Source organism: Diadema antillarum, unplaced genomic scaffold (assembly GCF_040938485.1).
Source record: "Diadema antillarum isolate AM-2024a unplaced genomic scaffold, OU_Dant_1.0 scf00000208, whole genome shotgun sequence".
Classification (NCBI taxonomy): Eukaryota; Metazoa; Echinodermata; class Echinoidea; order Diadematoida; family Diadematidae; genus Diadema; species Diadema antillarum.
The window spans coordinates 107,675-123,317 of NW_027271097.1; the positions used below are offsets into that span (position 1 = coordinate 107,675).

A 15,643-nucleotide genomic window follows, 5' to 3' on the forward strand; every position below is an offset into this window, starting at 1 on the left:
AATATACTATCTCACAGTAACTGCCCAGTGTAGCAATAGAATGTGTCATGTCCAGAATACATCTAAAGGTTTAATCCTTCTTGTGAGGTTACCCAAATGCTGATCATATACTGGCAAACATGAATTATTTCATTCACCCTCCTCCATCATGTAATACCCCCCCCCCCCCCACCAAATGGTATCTCCCTTCACCTTGTATTGACACACAGTTATGAGTCCAGCAGATACCAGGTCATACCATATGTTTTAGCAATAGTCATTAAACTTCAGTTCTGGTGCCTTGGAATGGCTGTAACACATCTTGTGAAGCATTGTATAAGAATGTACCCTGATGGACTCAAGACGGAAGGCTTGTGGAGATGATACAAATACATGCACCTTCTGTTAAGCTATACCACCCATCAGTGTACTGGCTGTGTATGTTAAGTAACTATGGCTATGGGAGCCAGATTATCAATCAGTTCAGCTTCCTTAACCCTGGTCTCTGGAATATATCACACATAAAAAAAAAGATATTCACATACCTTAAAATGGAAAGAAAAAAAAGTTTTTTTGACTGATGTGATTTAATCTAAATTACATATTATGCCAATATTTTGCAACAGCTATCACTTCACGAATCTTCTGTTTGAATGGGGGATACAGTACATTCTTCATATGCCTGTTGTTTGAACCCTAAACTTCTATAAGAATTCTTCTTCAGGTAGCACACATATCTCCCATCCCAATATGATGAGAGATATTCATTCATCTTGCATTTCTGCTTTGACTCTCATTGTCACCCTATATCTGTACATGATATTGGCAAACAATGTGCTTGGATGTCATCCTATAGTGGTGTGTTACCTCATGAAGGCAGTTATCATCTTAGATGTGAATTTTTTACTAAGTTACAAATTCCTTCTTGACCTGCTGGAAAAGCAAGAACAATAAAATGTCCAGGAAAAACAATGAAAGAATCACTCAGCAATAAATTCAGAAGAATATTCACAAAAACCAAAGGTCTGAAAACTGCAGTGATTTTCCATCTAGTTTGCTTCAGGACTTAATTCAAATATGCAAAGTCATTGTTTATTTGCAAAGAACTCCACCTTATCTTACTAAGCATCTTTAAAGACAATGAAGAATTTGCATTATTCATTAAGAGCATGTCATGTAACACCATTGATCTTGAATGTCATTAGTGTTTAGCTGACCCAGACAGATGTATTGCAACATATGGCAAACGCCAACAGTCGGTAGCCAGTTGTTGAGAGGGTGAATGCTAATGTTGTTTAAGGCCCTTTTTTTCCTTTAGAGTATAGAAATTGATAAGAAGTGAAAGCATGTGTGTCGAAGCTGATCTCATTTTATCTAGGTTATCAGTGTGTTTTGTCTCATTTTTTTTTTTGGGGGGGGGGAAGAGATGGTGAGAGACAGCATGGAGGAGAGAAACTTGACACGAGGACTGAAGGCTGATATGGTGTAGCCAGATTTATTACATCAATGTGATACCAGAGCAATTAACAGACAAAGCATGTAGAGATACAGGAAGGGGAAGAGTTGGCAAAAGGATTTTAATCATCTCATTCTTTGACATTTAGTTGAGAGGAGTGTACAATCCTCTGTACCACATAGAAGCAAAAACCAAAGAATCTCACAATTCATACTTCCCTTTGTTGATATTTGTAGCTTGGTGTGAGTGATTCTAATGGAAAGCAACCACTTAGAATTCAAAGTTAATGTTAATGTGCAGACAAATTCATACCCAAAATTACTCTTTGATTTGGGTAAAAAGTAATCAAAAGCTAAATTTTGGGAAAAGAGTGGACAATGTGGTGTATTGTGAGTAGAAGGCTTTTAAAGCTACCCTGATTGTATGATAGAAACCCAGAGAATTAATCAAGGATGACTGATGATAAGTGAAAACTGAGCAAACAGAACTGCCATAGAGGTCTGCATGCAACAAAAGTTCTCGTGTTGGTAAAAATCTTAACCTGTTGAGACTAGTACTGAGTATACTCGGGCAGGTGTCTATGGGAAATGCGCATTACAGCAAAATCAGCTCGTCCTCACAGGGTTCAAAATGTCAGTGGTAAATTGCATCATGGTTCAGTTCAGATGAACATCTAGTGCAGATAAATCCAGTTTTGTATTGTTTTGGTTTGTTTGTTTGTTTTTGCATTTGTGTTAATGATGTATATCACATTTGCTGATTTAATCTTGCTTCCTGAAAGTACAGTTTCTCAAAGCTGCTAGTATTTTAAGCCAAATGCAGGCTTCACTATGACTCATATCTATGTAAAGTTCCTTGTACCTTACACCAATGACTCATGCATTTAACTAAATGTTACATTTGTTTCCATGTCATATGACATTGTAATTTGCTGGACCGAGATAATTCATATCTGTACTTGTTTCCACAAAATTACATGGCAAAGCAAGCTTAACATAATTTTTATGATGCGAAATATGTGGCATTGTGCTGGAGATGTGCTTGAAAATGTTTGTGGAAAGTATTGGGAGGATGTACTAAAGAAGGGTTTTACAGTCCAGGGACATTTACTGTGTCCCACTGTGTTAGCTTTATGCACTTTGTTGCAAGCTCTGCTCACTCTAACAAGTTCTTTCTTCCCTTTTAGTTTCATCATACCGTTCATGTGCTGGTTGTATTGTTTTGGCATGTTTTGAGTTTTTCATGAAAACACCCTTTACAAAACTGTGATATAAAAGAGCTTTTCATCGATCTAGTGTTCATGACTACAAAGTTGACTTCCGGTATAATGATTGATCTCTCCCTGTAAGTGTTTTAGTATGAAGGAGAAATTAATATCTAATCTTTTATGTTTTCAACAGATTGGCCATCATTCATTGATCATAGCATTTATAAAGAATTTCCTATGGTTGTAATGTCACATAATCTGTTTGATTATCCTAGCTACTAAACTTTCTCTCTCTCCCTATAGGGGCCTTCAACCTGTATGACCTAGATCAGGACGGATACATCACCAAGCAAGAAATGCTGGACATAGTTGATGCAATATACAAAATGGTGGTAAGTAAAAAACAAAAAGTCATTTTAAAAGGAGCAGTACTTTATATTCTCTCTGAGTTTATGTCATGATGCACAAATAAGAAACTCTTCACCGATATGAAATTGAACATAATGGAAGATGATCTCATACATTTATTTGTAGATAAGTATTGTACTGTAATAGATTTTGCTGATTTGCAGTATGGGATGAATTAGAATTTCCAAAATATTTACAGCTGAACTCTAATGATTAATGACAACTGCAAAACACTGTGCGATAATTTGAATGTAGAATTTGTAAGAAAATCTCTTGCCATACTTTGAATTCCTCAAACAGGGCAATATGTTGCAACTTCCACAAGATGAGGATACGCCGGAGAAGAGAGTCAACAAGATCTTCACTCAGATGGACACAGTAAGTGATGTTCACTTCTCATCTAATTTACAGGTTTTCTTTTTCTTTTTTTTTCTTTTTTTTGGGACATAGCATTCCCCTTACCTGTTGTTTTTCTTCCCTTCAATATCCAATCTGAAAACCCCTGTTCAAGTGTATATGAGCAGAGGTAGCTCATTAATGTTGTTGATGTTGTTTTTACCCATATATCCTTTTCAGCAATGCCATAAATCTTGGGATTATTCTGTGTCTGAGGATGATATCAAGCTGCAAATTTCTTCTGAGGTCATCAATGTGACAGTGAATAAATCATATTTATATCATTGCTAAAATTCAGTGAAGTGTTCAATATAGTTTTTTTTTTCTAGAAATTCAAGATAGTAACATATATAGATAGACATGTATATATATATTTTAAAAGATGTTTTTATTTGCATATTTTGAGGGGGTTGGGAAGGTCAAGCAGGTTCTGTGAATTTTGTATGCTAAGCATTCTTGGAGGGGCTGGCTTGCTTCCTTACTTCTCACATGGAGGGGCTGGCTTGCTTCCTTACTTCTCACATGGAGGGGCTGGCCTGCTTCCTTACTTCTCACATGGAGGGGCTGGCCTGCTTCCTTACTTCTCACATGGAGGGGCTGGCCTGCTTCCTTACTTCTCACATGGAGGGGCTGGCCTGCTTCCTTACTTCTCACATGGAGGGGCTGGCTTGCTTCCTTACTTCTCACATGGAGGGGCTGGCCTGCTTCCTTACTTCTCACATGGAGGGGCTGGCCTGCTTCCTTACTTCTCACATGGAGGGGCTGGCCTGCTTCCTTACTTCTCACATGGAGGGGCTGGCCTGCTTCCTTACATCTCACATGGAGGGGCTGGCTTGCTTCCTTACTTCTCACATGGAGGGGCTGGCCTGCTTCCTTACTTCTCACATGGAGGGGCTGGCCTGCTTCCTTACTTCTCACATGGAGGGGCTGGCCTGCTTCCTTACATCTCACATGGAGGGGCTGGCCTGCTTCCTTACTTCTCACATGGAGGGGCTGGCCTGCTTCCTTACTTCTCATATGGAGGGGCTGGCCTGCTTCCTTACATCTCACATGGAGGGGCTGGCCTGCTTCCTTACTTCTCACATGGAGGGGCTGGCTTGCTTCCTTACATCTCACATAGAGGGGCTGGCCTGCTTCCTTACTTCTCACATGGAGGGGCTGGCTTGCTTCCTTACATCTCACATGGAGGGGCTGGCCTGCTTCCTTACTTCTCACATGGAGGGGCTGGCTTGCTTCCTTACATCTCACATGGAGGGGCTGGCTTGCTTCCTTACTTCTCACATGGAGGGGCTGGCCTGCTTCCTTACTTCTCACATGGAGGGGCTGGCTTGCTTCCTTACTTCTCACATGGAGGGGCTGGCCTGCTTCCTTACTTCTCACATGGAGGGGCTGGCCTGCTTCCTTACTTCTCACATGGAGGGGCTGGCCTGCTTCCTTACTTCTCACATGGAGGGGCTGGCCTGCTTCCTTACTTCTCACATGGAGGGGCTGGCCTGCTTCCTTACTTCTCACATGGAGGGGCTGGCCTGCTTCCTTACTTCTCACATGGAGGGGCTGGCTTGCTTCCTTACTTCTCACATGGAGGGGCTGGCCTGCTTCCTTACTTCTCACATGGAGGGGCTGGCCTGCTTCCTTACTTCTCACATGGAGGGGCTGGCTTGCTTCCTTACTTCTCACATGGAGGGGCTGGCCTGCTTCCTTACTTCTCACATGGAGGGGCTGGCCTGCTTCCTTACTTCTCACATGGAGGGGCTGGCTTGCTTCCTTACTTCTCACATGGAGGGGCTGGCTTGCTTCCTTACTTCTCACATGGAGGGGCTGGCCTGCTTCCTTACTTCTCACATGGAGGGGCTGGCCTGCTTCCTTACTTCTCACATGGAGGGGCTGGCCTGCTTCCTTACTTCTCACATCTGAGATGGATCCTGTGAGATATCAACAAGAAACACTTCTCTTTGCCCCTAAATATATTACCATCTTTAGCCCATGTCAGCCATGAACAGAGCGGAGGAATAGAAGATTTGACAAACATATTTTACCAATAGACATCTGCTTTCAGTGGTATAAACATTGTCTGTATTTATGCCCATATGATAGCTTCAAGTGTTAGTAAGACAATAAACAGAAACATTTCATGTAGGACAGTTTAACATCTTCAGCTGATATGAGTTTCAAAAGTTAAAGTTTCAAGACATTTTGTAAGGAAATTGAATACATACAGCATTCAGCCTTCTTTTTTTTTTCTATCAAACTATGTCACCTGCAGGAACATACTGTTTACTTGATCAAATCATGGGAGTAGGAGAAAGAGATGGATTTCATGACATTTTCACATCTTCAGCTGACATGAGCTCCTAGAAAGATTAGATTACGTTTGGAGGATTTTGTGCAGAGTAGAGATTCAATGTGGCAGAGATTTCATTTCCTACCCACATTTGTGCGTGAAGTGGATGATTGTATTACATTGATTATCATGTATGATGTCAGAGGGATTGTGGTGACGTAGATATTTGATACATTTGCACACAATCTCTTGCCTCGTCTATGCTCTCCAATGCAACTATTCCCATTAGAAATGCAATGTTCTTCCTTCAGACTGGATGTTTTGTCTTCTTGACAGCACAATGTTTAGTTGAATGTTTTTTAATGTTGACATTTTAAAAATGTGTCTATAATGTCCCATGTCACATATTATCATCTATTTCAAAATCTTCTTCTGTTATATGATGCAATACAAGGGGTTGGTGAGGGGTTATAGATTACAGGTTGATATTTAAGCTGTGGATCCAGTTCAGGGCAGCATCACTTGCTTGAGCAAGTTCTTCAAGCGCTCCTGGGAACTTCCGCTTGTGGCAGTCTTCCAAAATGTGATGCAGGATTTGGTCAGGATGGCCACAGTCACTGTAGTATTCTTCTATACTATGTGGGCCATATGATGAATCCTTGTAAATGCTGTTGGATAGACAAGACACATACATTTAATACATTGTCATAAATATGAGAAGTTTACCCTTTTGCTGCATTTTGAGGAGATTACAACATCATGTTTGTTTGCTTAGTTGGCTTGTGAGAAGAATTGTGTTTATATACCTAAAAATGCGTACTGATACACCAATAGCTATTTTGAGATTTCTTACTGAAGTATTTTACCTGCTTGAGCTGTCTCAAAGCTAAGTTGATTACCAATCATGAATTCACCCAGTGGTTTCACCCACGCAAGTCATTCCTTTTTTTTTTGTCCAGTCAATCTAGACATCGTCATGGAAACTGATGCATAACGCGCATTCTGTTGGAAGAAAATTGGATTTGAATGGTAAATCCAGCAGAGGCCTGCACACACCTGAAGTGGGCCAGAGAGGGGATATTACCTAGGCTTCTTTGGAGATTATTCTCTCATTGACAGTTAATCATGCTATCTTGAGGTTCTATTATGACATCAATGTTGGTGCTTATTACTCAACATGAGGCTCAACTTTCTTGCTTTTGGCATTTAGAAGGGGGATCTGGTTACATTTAGTCTGTAGGATGTTTTTAACAGCAGCGGTGATATGATGTCTGTTTCTGTTCTTTCTTGAGAAAATTATAAGTTGCCATCTAGAACTTAATCTTTATTTTTTGAAATTCTTTGTTCAAAGCCCACATATGCATTTATCTGGTTTATAGTAGACATGGCTTAACCTATAGGGGTATGAAGATCTTGTCCTTTGTACATTTTTTTTTTTTTTTTTGAGGGGATGTCTTCTGGTTTGTTTTTAGAATGATTTGTATGCAGTGCCATCAAAATCTACCTTTTTGTACACCATGGGCAAAGTCTTGTTTGAAACACAAATCATTTGAAAAGAGGTTATTGAAATGGAGCACAAATATCTTTACTTCCTTATGGGGTTATGTGATTGATGTATGATTTTTCAAAATAGTTGGTTTAATGACAAAACTCCTCTCAACTTGCCCCCAATTTCAACTTCATTGTTACTATGCTCTGATTGCTATTCATACCACGAGCAATATATTTCATGTTCTGCATTGATTCATGATACCCCATATTATTTCTCATCTAGTCATATGATGTGAATGCTAATCCAGATATTCAGGTTACTGGAAAGCATGTCATTAGTTCATGGCATCAACATAGTGTCCCCGCGTGTACCAACTCTCTCATTAGTGCTTCTGAACTGGGCAATATATTCTGATGTTTCCCTTTGCTCATCCAGCCAATATAACATGACAAGAAAGTGTGTGGGATTTTGTGAGCTTATTTGCACAGGTGTAAATTTGTTGTTATTGCCATGCTGTGGGCATGGATTGCATTGTCTTTGTCCCAGTGAGGGGGCAAGCTGTGAAATCAAGGGACATTACTCTCCCTGCTCATGCCTCATTACTTGATCAGGCAGGAAATGGTTGGTTGGGGGCAGCAGATGTGTTACTCACAGCTGAGTTCAGCTTTCCCAGGCAAGCCTATCTGATAGGTTCAGTGCTCTTACATTCAGTCTCCTTCATGGACATTTGAGATGAAAAACTTTGAAAGGAAAATAACAACAAAGGATGGCTCTTCCTGTTTGAAAACAAGGATGAAAGAGAATTGAGGATCTGAGCAGAGGCAATAAAGCAGTGTGTTTAATTTAGAGTGGTGTAGCACTCTGAATGAGATGTTGAGATATCTAGAGTGCTGTGCAACTTGAGAGATCAGTGGAAGTGTTAAAAAGGCAACACTTTCTAACAAGGTGGAGATACCACAACCTCACAAGCCTCCCATTGATGTGCACATAAGTCTTTACTAAATCCCTTTTTGACATGAAATGAAAGATAGGAACTTTTACATTTGCATCAGTTTGTTATTTGGCAATAAACTTGAAATTATTATTTTTTAGTCGTTTTATGGAGAAGAGGGGGATTGGAGTTATAGTTTGCAAATTATTGACACCTTGGTTTTATTAAGTTTTTTTTTTTGTGTGTGTGAACAAACTAGTGGGAGAGTTGTTTGATGACATCAGTAGCTCAGCTAATCTATGTATCTGCAGTTATGACTAATATCACAACTATTCAGTGGAAACATGACATATGATACTCTAACTCTTCTTTTCAACTGAAGTTATCCTGTTTCATAATGTCATCTTTGAAGAGTGTGGAATTTCACTTCAGGTGATTTGCAGTTATGGTAGATGCATTGCTGCAAAGAATGAGAAGAACTGCCCTAACACCCACATGTGAGTGTTTTCATACAGCAGGAGCACTACAGTATGTAAAATAAGCACTCCATGGCTCTCCTGTTTGATGTCAATGTTCTATGACAGTGTTCTAATGTGCCTTGATGTTGGTGGCTCCTTGAGAATTTGTCTCAAAGTTGATAACTAAAGGTGTAAAAGGGCAATCACAAGATTTGTGGTACAGCTGTAGCTTTCTCTTTCACCGGATGCAATAACTGTGCGGATGTCATCCAACTCAATATAGAACTGAGAATATTCCTCTGAAGAGGAAAGTATCAGCTTTGCTTATGAAAAAGGTATCAAACTTTCTCAGAGGTATAAACTCTTCAGTGCTATATTGAGATCACTGTGGCAAGAAATTGCATCTGCTCGGCTGTGCATACAATGTATTGAGAGACAGAACATGTGTTCGCTCTGGTGAGCTCTGGTAATAACTGAGAAGTAAAATATCTGTAAGCAATTGAGGTCAAGTGAGCAGACATCTTTCCTGTGTCCTCCATGACGGTCTGGTTGTCATGGTTACTATGGAAGCACAGTGATCGCCTTGCGTCACATTTTCTTACCCCTTCCATTACTGCCTTCTAATAACTTACTCCATTAAACCAGTTAGAGTCTAGTTGGTAGTGTACAATACCACTGGAAATATATGTTGTAACATCGTAATGTTTGCTGTGTTTGTGTACCTAGGAAGACGATGTCATACCTTCCAACATGATGTTACTTTAATACTCAGTCTGCGAAAATAGATTTATGGTGACAGATTAAGAGCCTTTGTAGAAGAGGACGGTCTGATGGCTGTTGTGACCCGTCTCTATCTCTCTCTCTGTCTCTCTCTGTCTATTTTTGTCTCTCTGCCACTTTTTCTCTCTGTCCTCTGCCTCTCTCCATCCTGACCTCAAGTAAACCTAGTTCATTCCCACCTACTCTTTATCATCTTTCAATATGCATCACATTTCTCATCCTCCCATAAACTTGTGTGTCTACATTAAGATTAAAATGAATAATTTTGATATTTCTACTAAGTGATCAATGTTTTATCACTTTGATACAAGTATCAGTTTTTTTTGGGCCCTCCTTTTTCTTTTTTCTTTTTTTGTTGTTGCTGCATCTCACTTTTCTTGTCAGTTTCATTTTCTTATTCCCTTTTTCTCCTTTCACTTGACTCTTTCCCATAAACCAGTGCTATGTCATTATCCTAAAATCTACTTTAGGGTATAACAGTTTCTCCGGTCTCATCCTTTAGGCTCCCTTTCTGGTATGGCCATGCATTATCATCATCTTTAATAACAACGACATCTTCTTTTTCTTTTCATTGTATTACTCAAATTGTCTCTGCAAGGACATCTGTCCCTGAATCTCTTCCTTGTTGCAATGCAGAAATCACATCTTTGCTGATTTGATAATCATCAGCATTCCTCTTAACCCCCACCCACACACACCTCCGGGATTGAGTGGATTGTACAATAAAGCAAGGATCCTCCGTACTAGCAGCTCTTGGCTCTAGTGGCCAGTATGTAAAATAACATTCCCACCATGGCAAAAAGCTTAAGTCTCTCTGGTGAGCATTAGAAGAGATGATGAGATAAGAACTAATAAACTTCATTTTGCTGCATCAGAGCCAAGATTTAGTTGTCTTCCTACAGTGTAGTTGTTTCCAGCAGAGATAAGTATCTTTGCTTCTCAGTGCATTTCATTTGATGAATAAAAAAAAAAAAAATCAGCCATCCCAAATGATCTCTGATGATTCAAGAACTTTGCAATGAACTTTTCATACACCCAGAGCCGAAGAAGAAGAAGAAATACAGTGTCATAGGACTTATTTAATGAATTGATTAAGTAAACCAACCTGTTTGATTAAGGCTTGTAAGCTGACTTCAGTCAATCTTCATCAGTGTTGTTTCCTCTGTATAACTACACTGTATTTCTAATCTTATTTATCTATTCTTGTCTGGCTTTTCTGATCACACTAATATGGAGGGTTAAAAACCACAAACATGTTTAAGCACCACTATGCTGGTATCACTGTTTTCCTGTTTGTTTTTGGTTTTTGGTCGAAATTGACTCGGACTGCATATAGTGTCATGTTATACTTTTACTGACCTGGGGCCCGTTTCATAAAACTTTTTAAATTCCTTGCATCTGATTGGCTAAGAGCAAATTTGTCACAGAACTGTGGCAGTTGTCACTGATAACAAGTTTTATGAAACGGGACCCTGTTTGCTATAAAACATTGTTTCTTCATTTTTTTTTCTTTTTCTGTCTTTGAGGAATAATACAATAAATGTAGAATTTTAGTGAGAATCACATCAATCAATCATTTTCAGGTTTAGACAGATAGGGTATATATTTACATTTTTTGTGTGTTTTTACCAATAACATTATAAGCATTTTTACCCTGATGTAATACTACACCTATCTCATAAGTTCACGTAAGAAAATTGCCTCAAACACTCACAGTTGAGTGATGTGTATAGTAAGAAGTTGTATAAATTGATAATCAGTTTCTTCAAAACACGGTCAGGATCGACATAAATCTTGAAATCAGTCGTAAATCCTGTGTCCCAGAAAAAGAAGCAAAGATTCTCCAACTTTGGCTGTGGGTGTAGATTAACCTCTTAGATTGAACTGGGTCTCAGGTAGCTTTGTGACGCCCTATTAGTCAAACCATGGACTGTACCACATACAGAGAGCTAAAATCATTTGAAACAAAAACAAGAATCGTTCTGCATGTTGTTATCTTTTGGTATGTAGTAAAATTCATCTCATTTCTCCATGGACCTGTGTTACAGGGTTTGAGAAAATGATACATGCACAATTCCCCTGCTTCAGGTATTGTGTCACCGGTTTTCAGATATGCAATGCATGTATGCAGTGAATTACTCAGACAGACATGATACAGGAGAGCAATGTGTTCTATGTATGTACCCAGATGCACATAGTGTACACTTTTCTCCTCTTGAATTGAGGTACACTCTTTCTTGTAGATTGTTTAAAGTTTTATTCCATCTAATATTCATTCTGGTCTGGATATTCCTGGTTTGCAGCTTGTCTTCCAATCCTGATGATTATGTTTTTTTTTATACACTGTACCTGTGTATGTTTGTTTATGTGTGTGTTTGTTTATGCATGTATGCTTGCATGTTGTTTTTGTTGTTGTTAGACCCCTCATGGTATCAGTTTTCAGTCATGCCACATGTAAAGTTTGCTTATAATGCAAGAAGTGTGACAAAGATGAAATCTTCAAATTCTTAGATAAGGAGCCACTTCCAATGAATCTAGTTCAAACTTGGTATGGTAGAGGTCATAGCTCTCCTTTGCTCACCCTACCAGCTTCTTAGAAATTTTATTACCACATGCACCACATGTGGTTTGGTTATTGCAATACCATGTGAAGTTATGATCAAATTGCAAATGAAGAAAGAAGTAGTCTGTGGGTTTTCTTCAACTTTCATTCTCACTATACCAGTCCACATACGTTTGTGTCCAACGATCTCACACAGCAATAACATGAATACTGTGTTATCTGTTTTGCAAATTGCTTTTCTGTTGCACTGAACTTACTTTCTATTTGAGACCCAACAGCAATTCACAAATGAGAACTGTGATCTTTGGAGGTAGTGACCTCATTTTGCAAGGCCTGTCAAATTTCTGCCAGATGTTGATACAAACTAGTAATTTGGCAGCAGATTTAAGTGTGCCAAATACAAAATGTTGTGTTGTGTTGTTGTGTAGGAAAATGTGATATTTCACATGCATGTATTTCCATAATCTCCATTGGATAAAGGATTGTGATATATCACCCACAGAGGCTATCATTGTATCCATTATAAGTTAGTCTCTCTCCAAGACCTCAATTCCGCTTGGCAGAGGACAACTACTAACTTTTCACTTCAGGTATAAACCTGTGAGATCTGTAGTAACTGTATGTTAATGCTTTATTAAAAAAAAGAGATTACAGTATGGTTTTTCTCTCAATATTCACTGCTGAACACCTGAATGTATCAACTAAAATTTGAGTTAGGCTTCTTTGCTTCTAATTTTTCACTTCCAAGGATATTTTTAAAATTGTGGAGGGTTTTCATTGGTGAGATTCTGCCTTTAAGGGTGTCATGAAGCACTTATGTAGACGGGCACGCATGCAAACAACGGAGCTTGGTATGACACCAGGGGGACTCCAGTGCTCTGTTCATTGGGGCTTGATTTATTCAGGCGCCAGAGGATGGAGGAGATAGAAGGTTTCAATCCCATTCAACGTAGTGATCCATCCAACCACCCCACTTTCTTCATCCCTTGGAAACTTAATCAGTTCTTTAGCCAGCAGAATCTCATCTCAGTAGTATAATCTTTGTCCATTTCCAAAAAAGAATGCACTTTCAAGTGCTAGCTAGGAGATAATTTGTATTTTCTTTTCCATTTCTTTGAAATTACAAAGAGAGCCTTAATGTTATAATTTCATCAAATTGATGACATTTGTTAAGGTCTTATGATTTGCATGTGATAACACTGCAGAATATTTTTTATGAGTGTGTGTGTGTGTGTGTGTGTGTGTGTGTGTGTGTTTGTTTTTGATAGAAAGATTTATGTAAAAAGAACTTGCCAGTAAAAAAGACGGTATGAGTCAACTTTGAATTTGGGCTGACCTTAGTAATTTTGTACATCAGTGTCATGACTATTAATAGTTCATATGATAGGATTCTCTGTTACATTTAGCCCCCTTCAAAGCAAAACTAGTCTTTAGTGAAAGAATGCTTTCATAAATGCTTTGTCCTGATACAGGGCAAGAGTGTACCCTCTGCTGCCAGAATGGTCAATAAGTTGTTGTTGTTGTTGTTATTGTTGTTGTTGTTGTTGTTGTTGTTGTTTCATTTTTTTGTTTTTCTGACTTGTTGAATTTTTTGTTTTTGTTTTTTTCTTTTTGAGAAATGCTGTCTATGTCGGTTTTATAGTCATGCAATGAATGAGGTACATGAAGCAAATTGATTTTGTAATGTTTGTGAATATTATAAAATGCATAGTGATATGTGGAAGATACTATGTGTATGAAAAGTTAGTTACATGAAGTAAATTGATCATGTAATGTTTATAAATAGTATGTAATATGTAATGTACTATATGCATGTAATGTATGTGTATTTTTATTATGCAGTTTTGTTCTTTTAAATTTTGAACAATCCTATTTTGGTTAATGACATCACTTACAGCTGGCTGTGAAAGTTTATGAACCAAGAAAACACTTAAATGTATGATTTGGTACAACTAGTAAATTATGTAAATTGTTTTTGATTGCTTTTTTCTTTCATAAACTGTAAGGCATAAACTAATCAGTTTGTGGTTTGTTTTCAGTCTGCTTTGTATCCTATGCAATGATTAACCACCTCAAGGATAGATTGATAGTGTGTTTTCTCAAGATCATTATCTGTCATACTGCTGAGGCTGACCTTCTCCTCTTTTCCTTTTCACATTTGCCAACTTTCTAATATCACTAGTGATGTCACTCTGATATTTTAACCAGTTGAGGACAGATTGATTTTGCTATAACACATATTTCCCATCGACACCTACCCGTCGAGTATACTCAGGACTCATCCTCAACAGGTTAAGGATCTCGTATAAATGATTCTAAAGCAAATTATTGTCAGCACTTTTCTTTGTTGCTGTCGATACTACGTAGTCTTATCAGAAACAGAAGATCCTGTTATGACTATTGTCATTGATCATTATTTTCATTATTATTATTGTTACTGTTAGCATTATTGCAGTTATTAATAAATGAATTGAATTGAATTGAATAATTATTGTTATTGTCATCATCATCACCACCATCTTCTTCATCCTCATTTGATCACTAATCATTCTTCTGTCACCCATGTCATGCACAGTGAAGATAGAGTACACTCCCATTATAACGAATACGGTTATAACGAAATTCCGGTTATAACTAAGTAAAAATTCAGGCAACAGTATTATCCACTGTATGTTTTTTATTGTGTATGTGATCAGTCATAATAAAATTTTGCAATTGTTATTTGATTTATATTCAATGTTTCTTTAGTCCAATCAAGAAAACTTGCTCTGAATACAATGGTCTTTAAATTTTTCCTTTTTTTTTTCTTCTTCTTCCTTTATTCGCTCTCCTCAGAACAAAGATGGCATGCTGACAAAAGATGAATTTCGAGAAGGGTCAAAGTGTGACCCCTGGATCGTCCAAGCCCTCTCCCTAGAGATTCCACAATGACCCCGCCCAGTCAGCCCAACCCCAGGGTGGGGCAATCTCCATGACAACTCACCACCTGAATGTGACCTTCACAGCCAATCTGTCCTCCTGCTATGTCTCTGCTACCTTGCTCAACTTTTTTTTTTGTCGGTCTATGTCTTCAAGGAATGGTTCAGAGGAATGCCTTGCAATATGAACTCATCTCCTAATGGTCCTTCCAACTTAGCATTATAAATAAGACATGATAGAGTAAAGGTAAAAGTCTTGTTCTTCTTTAATACTTGCAAGTTATTCCAGCTTCCCTCTTCCAGCTTCCTCTTTACCCTGGTATCTTCACACTACAACTCAGTATCTATCAGACATCCATACTGTAGAGAAAATAGAAAGTCATTCAGGTTTTGGCAGAGCGCAAATGAGTGAGAAAATAGAAGTACAGGGAGGGGGAAGAATAAATGGTAGCCAGTTTTAGTCTTGAATACATCAAAATTACAACAAAATTACAGTCTCTCTGAAATTATTTGATAATCATAATTGGAGTGACAGCACATAATGATATAACTACAACACTGTATACATGCAGTGTCTTTGAATAATAATAGACACTCAGCAAACTTAGGTAGGAGATGGGTACAGTATATTAATGGCAATTTGGGCTTAGTTTGCTCCATTTGCTTGTTTCACTGTCCAGTGAAGTGCAATGAGATCAGGTGATGTTGTAAGGAGGAAGAGAAAGAGAGAGAAGAAAAAATGTTGATGTCACCAGGGAAGAAGGTAACCCCTGA

The 15,643-nt window shown here is 38.4% G+C and overlaps 1 protein-coding gene across 1 annotated transcript in view; it reads left to right on the forward strand.

Moving 5' to 3' along the window:
• LOC139724191 (uncharacterized) overlaps nucleotides 1-14,977 on the forward strand; it is a 54,127-nt gene extending 39,150 nt beyond the window's left edge. Inside the window, exons 6-8 of the mRNA XM_071635335.1 lie at nucleotides 2,946-3,034; nucleotides 3,351-3,428; nucleotides 14,787-14,977. Of these exons, the coding sequence (XP_071491436.1) occupies nucleotides 2,946-3,034; nucleotides 3,351-3,428; nucleotides 14,787-14,882 (263 nt within the window). The 3' untranslated portion in view covers nucleotides 14,883-14,977. The remainder of the gene's footprint in view (nucleotides 1-2,945; nucleotides 3,035-3,350; nucleotides 3,429-14,786) is intronic.
• The last annotated feature ends 666 nt before the right edge of the window (nucleotides 14,978-15,643 follow it).